The 15,703-nt window shown below is 42.0% G+C and overlaps 2 protein-coding genes across 2 annotated transcripts; one reads left to right on the top strand and one right to left on the bottom strand.

Moving 5' to 3' along the window:
* The first annotated feature begins 2,425 nt into the window (after window positions 1–2,425).
* LOC127335234 (FBD-associated F-box protein At5g60610-like) lies at window positions 2,426–4,401 on the top strand. The gene is made up of 3 exons (XM_051361841.1): window positions 2,426–3,540; window positions 3,645–3,788; window positions 3,905–4,401. Exons 1-3 carry the CDS (start codon window positions 2,503–2,505, stop codon window positions 4,307–4,309), a joined length of 1,587 nt encoding a protein of 528 aa, XP_051217801.1. The 5' UTR covers window positions 2,426–2,502; the 3' UTR covers window positions 4,310–4,401.
* A 2,233-nt stretch (window positions 4,402–6,634) lies between these two features.
* Window positions 6,635–8,225, bottom strand: LOC127330511 (probable glycerol-3-phosphate acyltransferase 3). Its single transcript, XM_051356702.2, has one exon. The coding sequence runs from the start codon at window positions 8,223–8,225 to the stop codon at window positions 6,723–6,725; it is 1,503 nt and encodes a 500-aa protein (XP_051212662.1). The 3' UTR covers window positions 6,635–6,722.
* Between the last annotated feature and the right edge of the window lie 7,478 nt (window positions 8,226–15,703).

Here is a 15,703-nt window from a genome sequence, read left to right as displayed (position 1 = left end):
TAGTAAAATATTCAAAATATCCTCATGTATTTATAAAATTATTTATGGGTTCAAAAATATTCATGGTAAAAAATGTTCATGTTCCATTTAAAATATAAGTATTGAACCATGCACAACTTTTTAGAAATGTATGGATTTTTTTACAAAATGACCACTTTTAAAATAATTAAAAATAAAGAAAAAATCAAAGGAAAATGAAAACCAAAAAAAGGAATAGGAGAAGATAAAACATGAAAGGAAAATAAAAAACTTTTTGAATGAGCCAGCCCACCGTAGAGTCTCTTCAAGCGATGTGATCCTTGTACCGTTAAAGGTGGCGTATAGGAGCGCCCGCAAAATCATTAGAAAATGACCGACCTACTGAAAGGCACCCCACCTGCAACGTTGTTTCGTCAAGTTTGAACGAAGGACATCTCAATGATTTCATTGTAATTTTCCTTTTTGTTGAGATGCTCTGTATTGTTCGATGTTTCTCTCAATGCCAAGGTCCTTTTTCGCAAAAAATGTTTCATGTTCTCCTTATATGTGGATTGTGGTTTCGCCAAGTATCGTTTGCTCATTCGTCGTGTGGTTCCCCTCTGGGTTTTTGAATGTTTGACAAGTGTCCCCACACCTCTAGCAAAGTGGGATTAGGTTGAGAGAGTGGGATATGAGAGTGGTGGGAGTAAAGTTTTTTCTTTTTCCAAGTTTGTCCAACTTACGAATCATTTTTCACTATTGACCTTCTCGCGTTGATAGGTTGAGAGAGTGGGATATGAGAGTTTTTAAAACTAAAACCCATGTTGATAGGTTTTAACTTATTTTTTGTACTTTTATAAATACTACATTTGTCCTCGACTCCTCGGGTTGTATTGTAGTGGTATTTTGGTTTCTATGTCTTTGTATTTTGGGTTTTCAGTATACTTTGTACGTTGGTTTTTATGCACTCGTACTTGTATTTTGGTTGGTGTATTTTGTACTTTCGTTTTAGCATATTTTGTACTTTGTAGTTCGGCTTAGTATATTTGTACTCGGAGTACACTTGTACTTTGTACTTTAATTAGTGTTCTTTTGTTTTGTATTTTGTACTACTTGAGCTTTACTGTTTCAGTATAAAGGTACTTTTATATTTCCATTAGTATACTTTTGCACTTCGTACTTTTTGTATGCGGGTAAAAGAGGATTTCATTGATCAGGTAGGGCTACAAGACCCTTGTGTTTTAGCACTTGTAACATGATATCATGGCCATACCCAAGCCATACAAGAGTACGAGACCCTGTCCTCGCAGAATTTGCGAGGCAGTGACTAACTCTAACCTGTGAGGGATCTATTTTTACAGTTTTGCATAGTCTACACTGACTGAAAAGTCTCCTAATTTCCGACACCTAAGAATGAGTGTGCTCCTTATTAAACTCTGAAAGTGCATATTTCTGTACGCGTAGACACAAAGTCGTACGAGTACTCACACGCGGAACAAATTGCTGGAACGGAAAACGCGCTCGTCGATCGCGTCTGCTCGCTCCGCCCGACCTTTGCATTTTTTTTTTTTTTGAGAATTCGCCCGACCTTTGCAAAGAGCTCCCGACAAGAGCAACAACATTGACGGTATTTTTACGGGCCGGCCCAACAAGCCAATAGACACTCTGCCGAACCCTAAGCCCACAAATATCACCTCGTCCAGGGGTACACCCTACGTACACGGGAACTGCTATAGGCCGACCTGGTCGGCGCGTGCGGGGTGCCGCACACCCCCAGCGACCAGGTCGGGTAGTTTGGGCCGCGGCCCATTAGCTCAGGTACGTTTTTTTTTCTTTTTTTCTTCTTCTCTTTCTTCTGTTTTTTTCTGTTATTAATATTTTTATTTCAAAATCTAACATTTTTTATGAAATTATTTTTCAAGATTTTTTTCAAAATATGAACATTTTTAAATCCAACAGTTTTAAAATTTGAATGATTTTATATTTTGAATATTTTTCAAAAAATTATATTTTTCAAAATTTGAACATTTTTCATGTTTGAACGGTTTTTAAATTTGAACATTTTTCATGTTTGAACAATTTTCAAGTTTGAACATTTTTTAATTTGAACATTTTTCATGTTTGAACAATTTTCAGTTTGAACGATTTTTAAATTTGAACGGTTTTAAGATTTTGAATGGTTTTTATATTTAAACTTTTTTAATTTAATTTTTTAAAATATTTCTATTTTTTGAATCTGAAAAATAAAAGTAAAAAAAGAAAACAGAAAAAACGAAAGAAAAACAAAAACTGATAACAGAAAAAAGAAAATAGGAAAAAAGAAACAAAAAAAGAAAAGAAAAATCGAAAAAGGAGGCAGCCCGCACCTAACTGGGCCGGCCCGTACCGCGCGTGGGGTGTGCGGCGCGCGGTAAGCGCCGACCTGGTCGGTGTATAGGGTTTGCCTACGTACACCACTCTCTCTACTCCTCGGTCCTCACACAGTCACACTCGCTTCGCCTCGCCGGTCGGCTGTCGCTCCCCAAACCTTCGCCACCGGCGTCCATGGAACCGCAGCCGATCATCGGCTATAGCATGGACGCGCTGCAGGGCATCCTGCAGAGCCGGAACCAGAGCTGGGATCCCCGGATGCTGCAGATCGGCATCGACGTCATGCTCATCCACGCCTACGACTCCCTCCCCTCCCTGCCCGCCTACACCACCGCCCCTCTCTCGCACGCCGCCGCGACCGCATCGTGGGTCCCCGACGGCGCCGACCGCATCGGCCACCTCCCCGACCCCATCCTCCGCGACGTCATCTCCCGCCTCCCCGTCAAGGACGCCGCGCGCACCGCCGTGCTCGCCTCGCGCTGGCGCTCGCTCTGGCGCTCGGCGCCCCTTGTCCTCGACGACATCCACCTCCTCACGGGCATCGCCACTGGTCCGGCCGGCCGGCCCCGCATCGGCGACGAGACTCCCGGCCTCGCCGACGCGGTGTCCCGCGTCCTCGCGACGCACCCGGGCCCCTTCCGCTCCGTCCACCTCACCTGCAGCGCCATGGAGGCGCACCGGGGCGAGGTAGCACGCTGGCTCGACGCCCTCGCCGCCAAGGCCGTCCAAGAGCTCGCCTTTATCAACCGCCCCTGGCCGCTCGACATCCGCCTCCCGGCCACGCTCTTCAGGTGCGCCTCCCTCACCCGCCTGCACCTGGGCGTCTGGAAGTTCCCGGACACCGCCGCCGTCCCGCGCTCCGCCGCCTTCCCCAACCTCCGGGAGCTCGGCCTCTTCTTCATCAACATGGATGAGCGCGACCTCGCCTTCCTGCTCGACAGATGCCCCGTCCTGGAGACCCTCACTATGATTTTGCAGATCGGAGTGAGCCTCCGCCTCGTAAGCCGCACCGTGCGGTGCCTTCAGCTATGCATGACCAAGGTGGACGACGTCGCCGTAGTGGATGCCCCTCGCCTGGACAGGTTCTTGCTGTTTATGTCTGGGATGAGCAAGACATCCAGGATCAAGATTGGCCGTGCGCCCAACCTGCGCGTGCTGGGATACCTTGAGCCAAGAGAGCACGTGTTGGAGATTGGCAACACTGTCATCTCGGTCTGCACCGCACTCCATCTTAATTTAATTCACCTGTGTCAATTGACAATGTAGTATTACCAATATGATGTCATCTTAATTGGTTTCTCTTTCGGTGCATGCAGGCTGGAACTAAGGAGAGCCCGAGCACTGTTGTCCCGAGTGTCAAGATCTTGGGATTGGAGGTGAAATTTGCTGTCCGCAACGAAGTCAAGAAAGTGCCCAGCTTCCTCAGGTGTTTTCCCAACCTCGAGACGCTCCATGTCAAGGTAAATTTTGTTAACGCCACTAGCTACATTGTGCATTTTGCATCGTCACTAACTATATTTTGATTTACCAGTCTGTTTCTTTTTTTTCATAACTAGCTGAACTCTATCATTTGCAGTCTGCGACAGCTGATGAGGCCACCGGCAAGGCTAGTCTCAAGTTATGGAAAGAGGGTGGTCCCATTACCTGTGTCCTGCGACATATGAAGAAGTTGGTTTTCCATGAGTTCCAAGGTTTGATCAACGAGATTGTGTTCCTCAAGTTCATCGCTGAGAATGCTCGCTTTCTGGAGAAGATGGTGATTGTGGTGGCCTATGCATGTTACTCTTCAGGGGAGGATGTGAATTCCAAGCTGAAGCCTCTCACTTGTGCAAAATGGGTCGGTGGAACTTGTAAACTTCAAGTCTTCAAGAGCCCATTTGAAGGGACAACAGGTGGTCCAGTTTATGATATCCGATTGGCATCTGAGTTTTCGCAAATTGCTGATCCTTTTGACCTGATCTACTATAGAGAATCACTGTAATCGTTGGAAGTTATAAGTGGCACTATTCCTCTTGTAGAAGAACTACCTTGACTTGTTCCTGTTATCAGAACTTGCAGCAGCTGAAACCTTTATTTCAACTGTGTTACTTAGCTGAGTCCTGTTTCAGTGAGGTTACATCACAAAACCTGAGCTAAATATGTGCCTGGATATTGGTGGCAGTAAGTTTGAATTTGATAATTTTCTAGCTAAGGCAGTGATTCATATTAGAACCAACTTGTGGTGATTTCTTGGCTGTCCATCAAGTTTGGCACCAGTCAAGTGTTATGAATCGTTGCAAGTGCAGTATTCCTCTCGCACAAGACTGCTGGTGGCCTGGTACTCAGATGTTTTTGTTATCAGAATTGATAGTAGCAGATTATATATGCTGTTCATGTTAGCTTTAACTAGTTTGTGTCCTGTTGTTCTGCATGGTTGTTGGTGGGAGCAATGGAGATTCTGACAAAATTGTAGCTAGGCTAAGGCAAGTCTTCATGTATTTATCAATTCCTTAGGATATTACTTGGAATTCTTCTTCTGTCTTCAGCCTAATAATACTTGCTTTTGCTGATCTGCATCCTGAATCCTGATTGCTTGCCGACAGTATCTTGTGAGTCGATGTTGAGCTAGTACTTTGTGAATCAGTTGTGAGCAGGGCATCTATTCTGTTCAATTAGAAAGCCACTATTTTCTGCAGCTATGGAAGTTAGGTTGATCAATTGTCATTATGTCCTGTCTGAACTGTACGAGTCAATTTGTTCCCCTTTACAACGGCCCTTAAACTTTTTGGGTATTACCATATTTCATACGATGCCTAAATATTGCGACGATAAGAATGTTTCTTGTAGTTTACTTTTTGTAGCTTCGAACTGCCTGGCATATGTGGACATGCTTTGACCAGCTTATAGGTTAATTTTCATGTTTTGGAGTGTATGGAACCAGTTATACCTTCGCACATACACTGATTAGTGCGGCTTAAACACTGTATGCCAAGGCTTGCTTTCAACTCGTGATTGAATAGACAAGCTACGTTGGGTTGAAAGCTACAACAGATGAGGTTACTTCAAGCACAGACAGTTAAAATGTTGAACATAAAATCCGGCTAAAAGGACTGAAGATGAGGTTACTTCAAAGTCTTCATGATATTTCTAATTATCTTTTGTGCGTGTGCCGTAGCTATGTTCTCCATATTGTGAAATTATTGTGCCGTAGCTATGTTCTTTGTATTTCTAAGTTATCGTGTGATGAGTAGTTCGATGGTGTTTACAGTACTAAATTAATGTTTGTCAACTATGTCATTTGCATTCCTAAGGACTAAGTTTTGAAGGCACTTATTTTTAATTATATATTAGTTACTAGTTAGCTGATTCTGTAAATCTAAGGTAAAATGACATATTTGTTCCTAGGTATTCTTAGGAGAAGTGCAAATAATGGCTGGTAAAGGAAAAATTAGATTTGCTAGATTTTGTCCTTCCAAATCTTGCAATTTGATGTTTAGTTACTCTAGTAAATTTATAAGGGTGGGAATCCTCTGTAAGAAATTACTAAAACTGACATGTGAAGGATCGGACTACGTTCTTCTATCTATCAGATACCTTAGGAGTACTTGTGAAAGAACGTTGTCGGGGCGGCAACACAGGTGAAGTTTAGAGTCTTACCTCTCAGGATGAAAGCCCAAGGTCTGGTCTTAACTGGTTGTGTTTGGCAATAATTTTGTCGGAGGCATTGTTTTGAGAGTGGGGACTATCTTCAGGGTGAAAACCTAAGATTTTTGGTCGGCGACGACAGCGTTGGTGCACTGTTTTCTTCTTGGATGCATCGCTTTTAAAGAGTTTGTATTTTAGGTGTTATCACATGGTGGTTGTATTGCTGTTGCTAGATCTGGAATGCTGTAGCGGGGCCTTTTTCTTACTTTCTTTACTCTTTTTTGGTTGTGTGTATCCGTATTGCCACTAGGGTGGAGCATTGTTGCAGAGGCCAAGTGTAATTGGTATCTTTGTATTGATATTAATATATTTCCTTTATCGAAAAAGTTAAGAGAAGAGATGTGCGGGGTAGTTTAATTAGCGAGCTCAATCTGCATTATCTAATGTTTGCAATGCCTCTGTTTTTGTACACAAGTGTCGGAAGTCTGAACTTTTTTCCCTCTTGTTTTAAATGCACTAATCTACTATCTCCGTTTCGGTTTAATAGGCATTCACGCAATTTAAGATAAACTTTGACCATTGATTTGGTCAATAAAATATACTGTAACTTTTATGTCTACAAAATATAAGTAAGTGAATTTCGTACTACTCAGCCTTCAGTTCATCGATCTCATATATACAACCAACGAGAAAGAATTATCATGTGCTCCTAGATTATGTAATATTACCAAAAAATCAACGATCTGCTGTAGAAATAACAGCTGCACTCCTTAATTGCCCTTGCTTTTCTTGGTCGTCACTGTCCCTTCGTTCCCGGCGAGCAGCAAGTACTTTTCCTTCCTCGTCAGGGCCGTTGGCGTGAAATCGAGCGCGTCGGCGAGCAAGCCTTGCACCTGGTTCGCCACCTCGATACTGCTGCTCCGGCCGGCCGTGGGCACCGGCTCCAAGAAGTGGACGGAGTATTCCGGCCGCGGGTTCATCAGGAAGTACACCGAGTCGAAGCACTTGGCGCCAGGCGACGTGGACGTGCCGTAGAACATGCTCGAGCGCTCGTTCACCGCCACGGGGCTCACCTCGTCGGCGAGCTCGGCAAACAACGGGCTGAAACGGAGCAGGTACGGCTCACGGCAGGTCGTCCCCTCGGGGGACACAACGACGTCGCCTCGCTCCAGCAGCGATGCCATGCGGCGCCGGTCCTCCTCGCGGCCGCGGGTCAGCCGGAGCAACGGGATAGGCGAGATCAGCTCCGACAGCCAGCTCAGGCTATAGGTCACGGCGAAGACGGTCTTCCCGAGCGCGGTGGAGATGGCGATCGCGTCGAGGAGCGTGCGGTGGTTGCACGCGTACAGCCGGCCGGCGCCGTCTGCCGCGGCCGGAGGGGCGCCGGTGACACGCACCCGCACTCCGGCGAGCATGGCGGCGACGCCTGTCACGCGCCGTGGAAGGATCGTGAAGATGGCGATGCGGACGACGGCGAGGATGATGGCGAAGGGGAAGTAGATGTACATGGCGAACGCGGCCGCTGGCGTCGGCGTGAACGCCAGCCGACCGTCGTGGAACACCATCGGCTTCGGGTAACAGCATGTGATGATCTTCTTCTCGGTTTGATTTAGAGCGTCCCTAAGCCTCTCAGTGCTCGTCTCTTCGTCCTCCATCACGCCGGCGAAGTACCCGCAACCTGACTTCACCTCCCTGCCGACCACCGCGTCGAACCCCAGGTAATCTTTCAAGAACGCCTCGATCATCACCGTCGGAAAAGATCTGCTCAACGCCGCCACCTTCACCTCTTTGGGCAGCGCTCCGGCCACCTCCGCTAGCGCCTCCACGCGCGTAGCCTCCCTGAAGAAATACTTGGGTAGCACGGCCCTGCCGATCCTCGCCGCCTCGTTGCGCCGCAGCCCGCAGAAGGCGACCATGACCATGGCCTTCAAACACGTCTCGTGCGTCAGGACGCGCAGCAACGGGTAGAGCGCGAGCAGGAGGAATCCCCGGGCGAAGTTACCAGCCTCGACGGCGACGAGGAAGAAAGGCGGGAATAATGTGGCCGCGGACGGGGCCGAAGACTTGAGGAGTAGCGCGTCGACGTCAACCACCACCGTGGTCTTGCTGTTACCGAGCAAACGTGGTGCTGGCGGCAAGGCGGGTGCTACCGTCGTTCCCGGCGTGGTCTGGCGATGGCGCCCGAGGAGGCATGAGACGAGGTTGTTCTTGATGACGCGGTGGAGGTTGAGCATGCGGTGGGCGAAGCGATTGCTCGTCGTCGATGTCGCCATTGACGTCTCCTAGATGATGATACGTTCCTGTTTGTTGGGAGGCGAAACAACCAGCTTCTTGATTGGTTTCGAAGCAGCGACCGCGATTCTCCCTGTATTTATTTCGAGAAACTGGATTGGAATACAAGCTGGTAATCTCCAGAGCGCGCGTTGTCTTGACTCTTTTCTCCAAATTACCAGACCCCGTCCCCAAAAACACCAAAAATCCGATCCACGGCCGTAGACGATTTGCCTTTACCGATTCCAATTCTGATGGCACTGCGTGTTGTCATCTTTTTCTTTTTGAACCGGGTGCGTGTCCTGCTAGCAGGTTAGGGGGATCTGAGTCTACTCTAACACTAACAGGGCGTTTTCTTCCGAGTTTGAGTCGCCATTGAATTTGTAACCATGTGCCCGGGCTCCTTGCCGCCACGCGCGGAGCTATGGCGACCTCCGGCTGTGGTTACCAGTCCTTGGAAGTTGGAACGGCTATTGCCGCTGTGTTCTGCCGGCAAACAGCGTCGCTTGGACCTTGGCAGCCCAAGAGCCCTCGTGACTTCCTACGGAAATATGCCCGGACAGCGATTTTTGGCTCCCGCACCAGTACTCCTACCATTTTAAAAAATAAAAAATCATACTTATGTGTTTTAAAAAAATTAGGAAAAAAATCATGATGTAGCCAATGAATTATTCCATAAACGTGCAAAATTTTAATTTCAAATACAAAACATTCTGGGCTACACAAAAATGACAAACATGTGGATCTAGGTATGCACATTTTAAATCTCTAAATCTCAACAGATTTTATCTTTTTTGCGTAGCCTAAAATATAAAGAACTTCATATCAAAATTTTACAGGATTGTAGGCTACGTCATTTAATATGTTCAGATTTTTTTTTAGATTTTTTTGAAACAAATATGTATGATTTTCTATTTTTTTAAACAGCAGGAGCACTGGTGCCCAAGAGCCAAAGATACTTTTCGAATATGCCCCATCTATTCTATTTTCTGTGTTGTAAAAATGCAATTAATTTTTTTTTTAGAGTGGATGGACTATCACAGTGGCGGAGCTTCCATCTAACGTGACACCCCAACATTTAGCAGGTCGACCCAGTTAAGGCCCACAAAAGAAGGCATGCCGGCCCAATAAAAGCCTATACGAGTAGGCAAGCCGACCCGGCAAAGGCCCATAAAAGTCAGAAGGCATGCACACTAAAAGACCATAAGAGTGGGCAAGCCGACCCATAAAAAATGGGCATGCCATAATAGTAAAGCCCATTCAAAGTTAGCAGCCGACCCATAAAACATGGGCATGCCGATCTAGTAAAGCCCATTCAGAGTTGACAAGCCGGCTCATTAGGATCCCATAAAGGGTAAGCAGATGTCGACTCATTAGAGGCCCATAATGAACGTTAAACTTGACCCGTTAGCAGCCCAAAATTATTATGTAGGCCGACCACTTGCAACCCATACTGAGCAGGTTGGTATCTGGTCATCCATTTGCTCGAATTCTTCGTGCTTTTTCTAAACATATCAACTACAAACCTAAGAGACACGATGCCCTGCTTTCCTGCATTCAATACAATCTTGAGATATTTATCATTTGTAAGAACCGGTCTAGGTCGGTTGCCATGTAGGTGGTCTGATTTGACAATTCCCTGGGAGGATGCATTGGAAGAGAACGGCGAAACTTCTTTATGTCCTCCCTTTTGAGGAGGCTTGGTTATTTTCAACTGCAGGATGATAATAGAGCGAAAAAGTATACCATGCAAGCATGTATATATTATGTGCACCAGAGATCAGATAATCGTAGTTAACAGAAACAAGCATACAAGTTTATTTATGAAACATGTAATTAACTATCCATGGACTTACAATAGCTCGTCGTACAAGATCAATTCAGATCCTTCTCTGGCGGGTGTGACTCTTGTTAAACACGCCTATCATGTTAGACTCAACCAATAGCTGAATTTCTAGTCTGTTTAATCCATTGCCCTTATTCTGCGTTTAGGTATCACATTTAGTACAAAGTCAGTTTGTTTGGAAGGATGAAAGCAATTGAACTAACAAAAGGGAAGTGCATTAAAAATGACCAGATAACAGATTTAAACCAACTAGACATTTTCTGCATGAATTAAGAATTTTAAATAGTCAGGAGCATGAAAGGAATAGTCATGGCAAGATTTTAAGTGTCATCAGAAGGTACCATTGATGGCAACAACTCCGTGTGTACCAACTTATTGGGGCTCCAAATACAGAGTGTTGTAGCAAGCTTATTTTCCCATAAGAGTGACTCGAGGGTTTATATCAAATTGTCGGGGAATTGGCTTAGAGTTATCTTTTGCTTCTCCTCTTCAAGCTACCTACAAAACAAAGCAATTACCTGTGTCCCCAACTTCACTGTGGATGTCAAGCACAAGGTTTCGGATTAAAACTAAAAATAACTTGCAAATAAGGTAAAACAATCTATGACTAGGCAAGCAAAATAAATCCAATACTATGAAGGTATTTTTGAGTTTTGGTTTGTGTTTGCTAGTAGTAAAATTATTTTTCATATTTTAGGATTTAATTAATCTAGAAAATATTAATGATAACAATGGTGTTGGAAAGTTTTTTCTCATGATTTAAATTGTACTAGGGTTCATAGGTTCACTTGTCTATTCTCTCATATGATGTAGTGGACATAAAACAATTCATAAGAAATATAATATTGATGAAACTTCATTATGTGTATGATTAGCATTCATATGAGCATCACGTCGTATCATAGAGATGATGCAACACATCTCTGTTATACTTGTCTAGAAAGGGAAAGCTCCAAGCAATCTAGAATGGAAAATTAACAGAGCATAGCCCTAAGTACTTTGACATGATGTTTGAATTAAACATATGCTACATTGACCAAACAAGATTATCCTAGGTGTCACTAGATAATTATAGCACATGAATTCACTTAATCCCCAATGAGGTAACAGAAGATGGGTAAAAACCTAGATCTCGAATTTATTGTTACTATTCAATCACTGCCACCATGTTACTCCAACTAATACACATGTTCCTCCACACATGTTCTCTCATACAAGTTGGATCAACATAAGTACTTAATCATGGGTTACATGATATGCATCTACTCATACATTTTACACATAAATGGATTCTAATCTCAAATATCAACTCATACAATAAAATAAAGATCTACCTAATGGAATTATATATATTATCGTAATTATGTTGGACAACTCATATGGTACTAACACTACACCAGATATGAGAAAATGTGACAAAATAACCTCATGACAAAACTAAAACTATCAGCGATAGTGCATAACACTAATAGGAAAACCCTTATAGATAGAAATAGATTCTCCTGTGCACTTTAAAAGGCGTGCTTCAAAAAAATTATTTCTGCGGCGCATAAAAAAATGCTCCACAGAATTGTCAGAATTCTTTGGCGCATAAAAAATATAAGCCACATAACTGAGGCTTTCTGTGGCGCATATTGATATATGCGCCATAGAAATACCTATTTCTATGGCGCATATTGCTATATGCGACACCATTTTTTTTAGATTTTTTAAAATTTTATATATTTTTTGAAATTTAATAATTTTTAGAACCTTTTCCAATTTTTGAACTTCTAGGATTTTTTTTTTTAAAATTAGTTTTTAAAATTTCAAAAAATTATTATTTTTTGAATATTTTTTATTTTCTAGATTCTTTTGTTATTTTTGTTTTAAAATTTTAGATTTATCAAACAATTTAGAATTTTATTAGGTTCTATTCTAATTTTTGAACTTTAAGGATTATTTTGAAATTTTTGAAAAATTTAGTTATTTAAAAAACTCTAAATATTTAGATTTTCTTGATTTTTTTATTTTTTTTAAATTAATTCATTTTTAGAAAGTTACATTTTCTATTTTTTTGGATTTTTTTGAAATTTTTAAAATTCCTTTCGAATTTCTTTGACAATAATATCAATAAGAACTGTAGTAGCATAAATGTAACTCAATTGAATAGAACTCAAAAGTTAAGCGTGCTTGGATTGGAGCAAATTGAGGATGGGTGACCTAGTGGGAAAACAACATTTCTATATCATTTGAGATATGCTAGTAGATGTTCAAAATATTCAAATATTTGTTTTTTCTTGATTATTTCATTTTTTGATTTTCCCTAAATTTATTATTATTGTTTTATTATTTAATTTTTTTGAGAATTCTATTGCGCATGTCGTGTGGATGCGCCACACAAATGTGAGAATTCTGTGGTGGCACATGTAGATATGCGCCATAGAAATAAAATTTAGTGGTGTGACTTCTATGAAGCATGGGATATGCACCACAGAAAGTCAAAATCATGCCTCACAGATATGCAGTTTCCTACTAGTGTAATAGGTGACAATCCGCCTATTTTGTCACTGATTGGTGTTAATTAACAACAATACTTAATTTTTTTCATTAGTAAATTTCCATGTGGTACACATGCGGATGGGTTGCTCTCCTCAAACATAATATGTGACAATTTTTGAGTGTGGTTAATGTAAATTGTCACTGGAAATAATGTGGGCCCTCTATTCTAGAAACATAAGTAGGATTACGATTTTTAATAGCATGCTGGTCCTAATTATTTCATGCCGTAAAAACTAATGAAAAAGAGTGCCAGTGGGGCTCGACCCCGTGAGGCCGCGACCATAAAAAGATTAGAGACGATGCCATTGGACTATTATTATAGTATTGTTGTTAGAAAGCGATGATCAAGTTTCTTTGTACTTGAATTTAGGGCACTCACCCGTTGACTAGATGACACAGTCAGGATGATTTGATTAAGTCAAACAAATCTGAAAACTTCTTTGGCGATTTATGACCCTCAAGTATAGGGGATCGCAACAGTCTTCGAGTGAAGTAAAACCTAAATTTATTGATTCGACACAAGGGGAGACAAAGAATACTTATAAGCCTTAACAACAGAGTTGTCAATTCAGCTGCACCTGGAAAAGCACTAGTAACAAGGGTGATGTGAAAGCAACAGTAATCTGAGAGCAATGACAATAGTAACACAACAGCAGTAGCAATAACACAGAGGTAAAGGCACCAGAAAATATTCCAGTGCGTAGTTGTCTGTAGAGAAATGATATGACAGAAGGACCGGGTTCCCACCTATTTACACTAGTGGTAACTCTCCAAACAAATAACATGTGTTGGGTGAACAAATTACGGTTGGGCAATTGATAATTGTGAGGGCATGACAATGCATGCTATGATAAGATAAAGTTTACTGTAGTATTTAATTGGACATTACAATATGATTCATAGACCATAATCCAACTGCATCTATGAGTAATAATTCACCTTCAGGTTAGCATCCGCACCCCTTCCAGTATTAAGTTGCAAGCAACAGATTATTGCATTAAGTAGAGTGTGTAAAGTAAACAATAGAATTATCTTTGGATAAAGCATTGTTGTTTTCTCCCTAGTAGCAACAACACATCTATAACCTTAGGAGTTATTGTCACTCTCCCAGATTACTAGAGGCATGAACCCACTATCGAGCATAAATACTTCCTCTTGAAGATACATGCAACTACTTGATCAGGGTAACCACAAGTATCGAAGAGCATGCAAGATCTTAAAAAACAATAGTATGATAATATGATGAAAAATATGATCATAATTCCACAATTTATCGAATCCCAACAAACACAACACCAATTACATCATATGGATCTCAATCATGTAAGGCAGCTCATGAGATTATTATATTGAAGTACATGGGAGAGAGAGTACCAACTAGCTACAACCAAGAACACATAGTCCACGGGGGAACTACTCACAAACAATCATGGAGTTGAAGTGGAGGCGGTGGAGTCAATGGAGATGGCTTCGGGGGTCAATCCCCGTCCCGGCAGGGTGCCGGAACAGGAACTTCTGACCCCCGAAACTTGTCTTCAATGGAGGCGGAGCTACGAAACTTATCGTGGATGGAGACTCTGGTATTTAGGTTTTTCCCGAACATGTGAATAAATAGGCGGAAGGGCGAGATCCCCGTCCCGAGGGGCCCACACCACCCCTAGGCGTGGCCAGGGCCTAGGCCGCGCCTAGGCCAGGTGTGGCCGCCTCATGGCGCCACTTCGTCTCTCCTCCGGACTCCATCTTCGTTACAGTAAAATAGGAATTTCAGCTTTTGTTTCATCCAATTATGAGAATATTTCCTGTACAACTTTTATGAAATACAAAACATCAGAAAACAGGGAACTGGCACTGTGGCATCTTGTCAATAGGTTAGTTCCAGAAAATGTATAAAAGTGCAATGAAGCATAAACAAAACATATAGAAATCGGTGTAAAACAAGCATGGAGCATCAAAAATTATAGATACATTTGCAACGTATCAGAATCCCCAAGCTTAACTCCTGCTCGTCCTCGAGTAGGTAAGTGATAAGAAAAATAATTTTTGAGGTGACATGAAGCTAAAACAATCTTGATCAAGTTATTGTAAAAGCATTTTGAGCTGGGATCAAAGTACTCTAAACATAGGCATGATAGACATAATTATAACAATAGAACTTAGCAACTATGTTATAACATGAGAAGTAACTCAAACAAAAGATCATGAATTATTGTGCATTGAAAGGAACTTTTTTTAGCAAAGTGGTACTCAACTTGTCCTTTATGAAGTAGCAAAATATAAATTCTAGGACACCTTTAAAGTTCAAAGGGTGACTAGATATAAGTAATTTGAGAACAAGCAATAGCGTAATCATAAATCAATCAATAATAAATTTTGGGACTATGCACATTATACTCAGAATGACAACTATGCTCTCTTAATTGGTGCATAAAGTAAAAAAGATGAAGACTCAATATAAAAGTAAAATAAAGGCCCTGCGCAGAGGGAAGCAGGATTACTCATGTGCTAGAGCTTTTTATTTTGAATGCAATAGAGATGTTGAAAATATATTTTGAGAGGTATGTATGTCTATGTCAACGAATGGCACCAAATGTTCTATCATCCTTTCATGTTTAATGGATTCAAGAGCTGCTCCCATAGAGAGAACAATAAAATTCCTCTTCTCTTTTGTTTAAACAAGCTAAGTTCATGATTTCTCAAGTACATAGTGTTAGAAGATTTAAATTACTATTTCAATTTATATTTTGTGGGTGGGCACCCACGCCTGCTCTTTTGCAAAAATAAGGACTGGCACAGTGTGCATGCCAGTCAAAGTGTGAAGCCATAATAAACATGAAAAAGTTGATAAAGCATTCAACACTTCCTCGTGAGCTAAAACAAAACACAAACCAGATAATAATCTTTGAAGGTATAAAGGTAGCACACAAGCAATTCACTTCGGAGTGATGGTGAAATACCACATATAGGTATGTATGGTGGACACAATTGGCAAACTTTGGTTTTTGGGAGTTGGATGCACGAGTAGAGCTCATACTCAGTATATGTGAAGGCTAGCAAAAGACTGGGAGCTAGCGACCAACTAAGAGAGCAATAATG

Source organism: Lolium perenne, chromosome 2 (assembly GCF_019359855.2).
Source record: "Lolium perenne isolate Kyuss_39 chromosome 2, Kyuss_2.0, whole genome shotgun sequence".
Taxonomy (NCBI): Eukaryota; Viridiplantae; Streptophyta; class Magnoliopsida; order Poales; family Poaceae; genus Lolium; species Lolium perenne.
The sequence above is the reverse complement of the archived record's forward strand: the minus strand, read 5'-3'. Positions and strand labels throughout refer to the sequence as shown.

Excerpts from the sequence above, each read along its gene's own strand:
- LOC127330511 (XM_051356702.2), bottom strand. The coding sequence starts at position 8,225 with ATGGCGACATCGACGACGAGCAATCGCTTCGCCCACCGCATGCTCAAC.
- LOC127335234 (XM_051361841.1), top strand. The coding sequence starts at position 2,503 with ATGGAACCGCAGCCGATCATCGGCTATAGCATGGACGCGCTGCAGGGC. Across the intron at positions 3,541-3,644 it reads TTGGCAACACTGTCATCTCG|GCTGGAACTAAGGAGAGCCC; the intron begins GTCTGCACCGCA and ends CGGTGCATGCAG. Across the intron at positions 3,789-3,904 it reads TCGAGACGCTCCATGTCAAG|TCTGCGACAGCTGATGAGGC; the intron begins GTAAATTTTGTT and ends TATCATTTGCAG.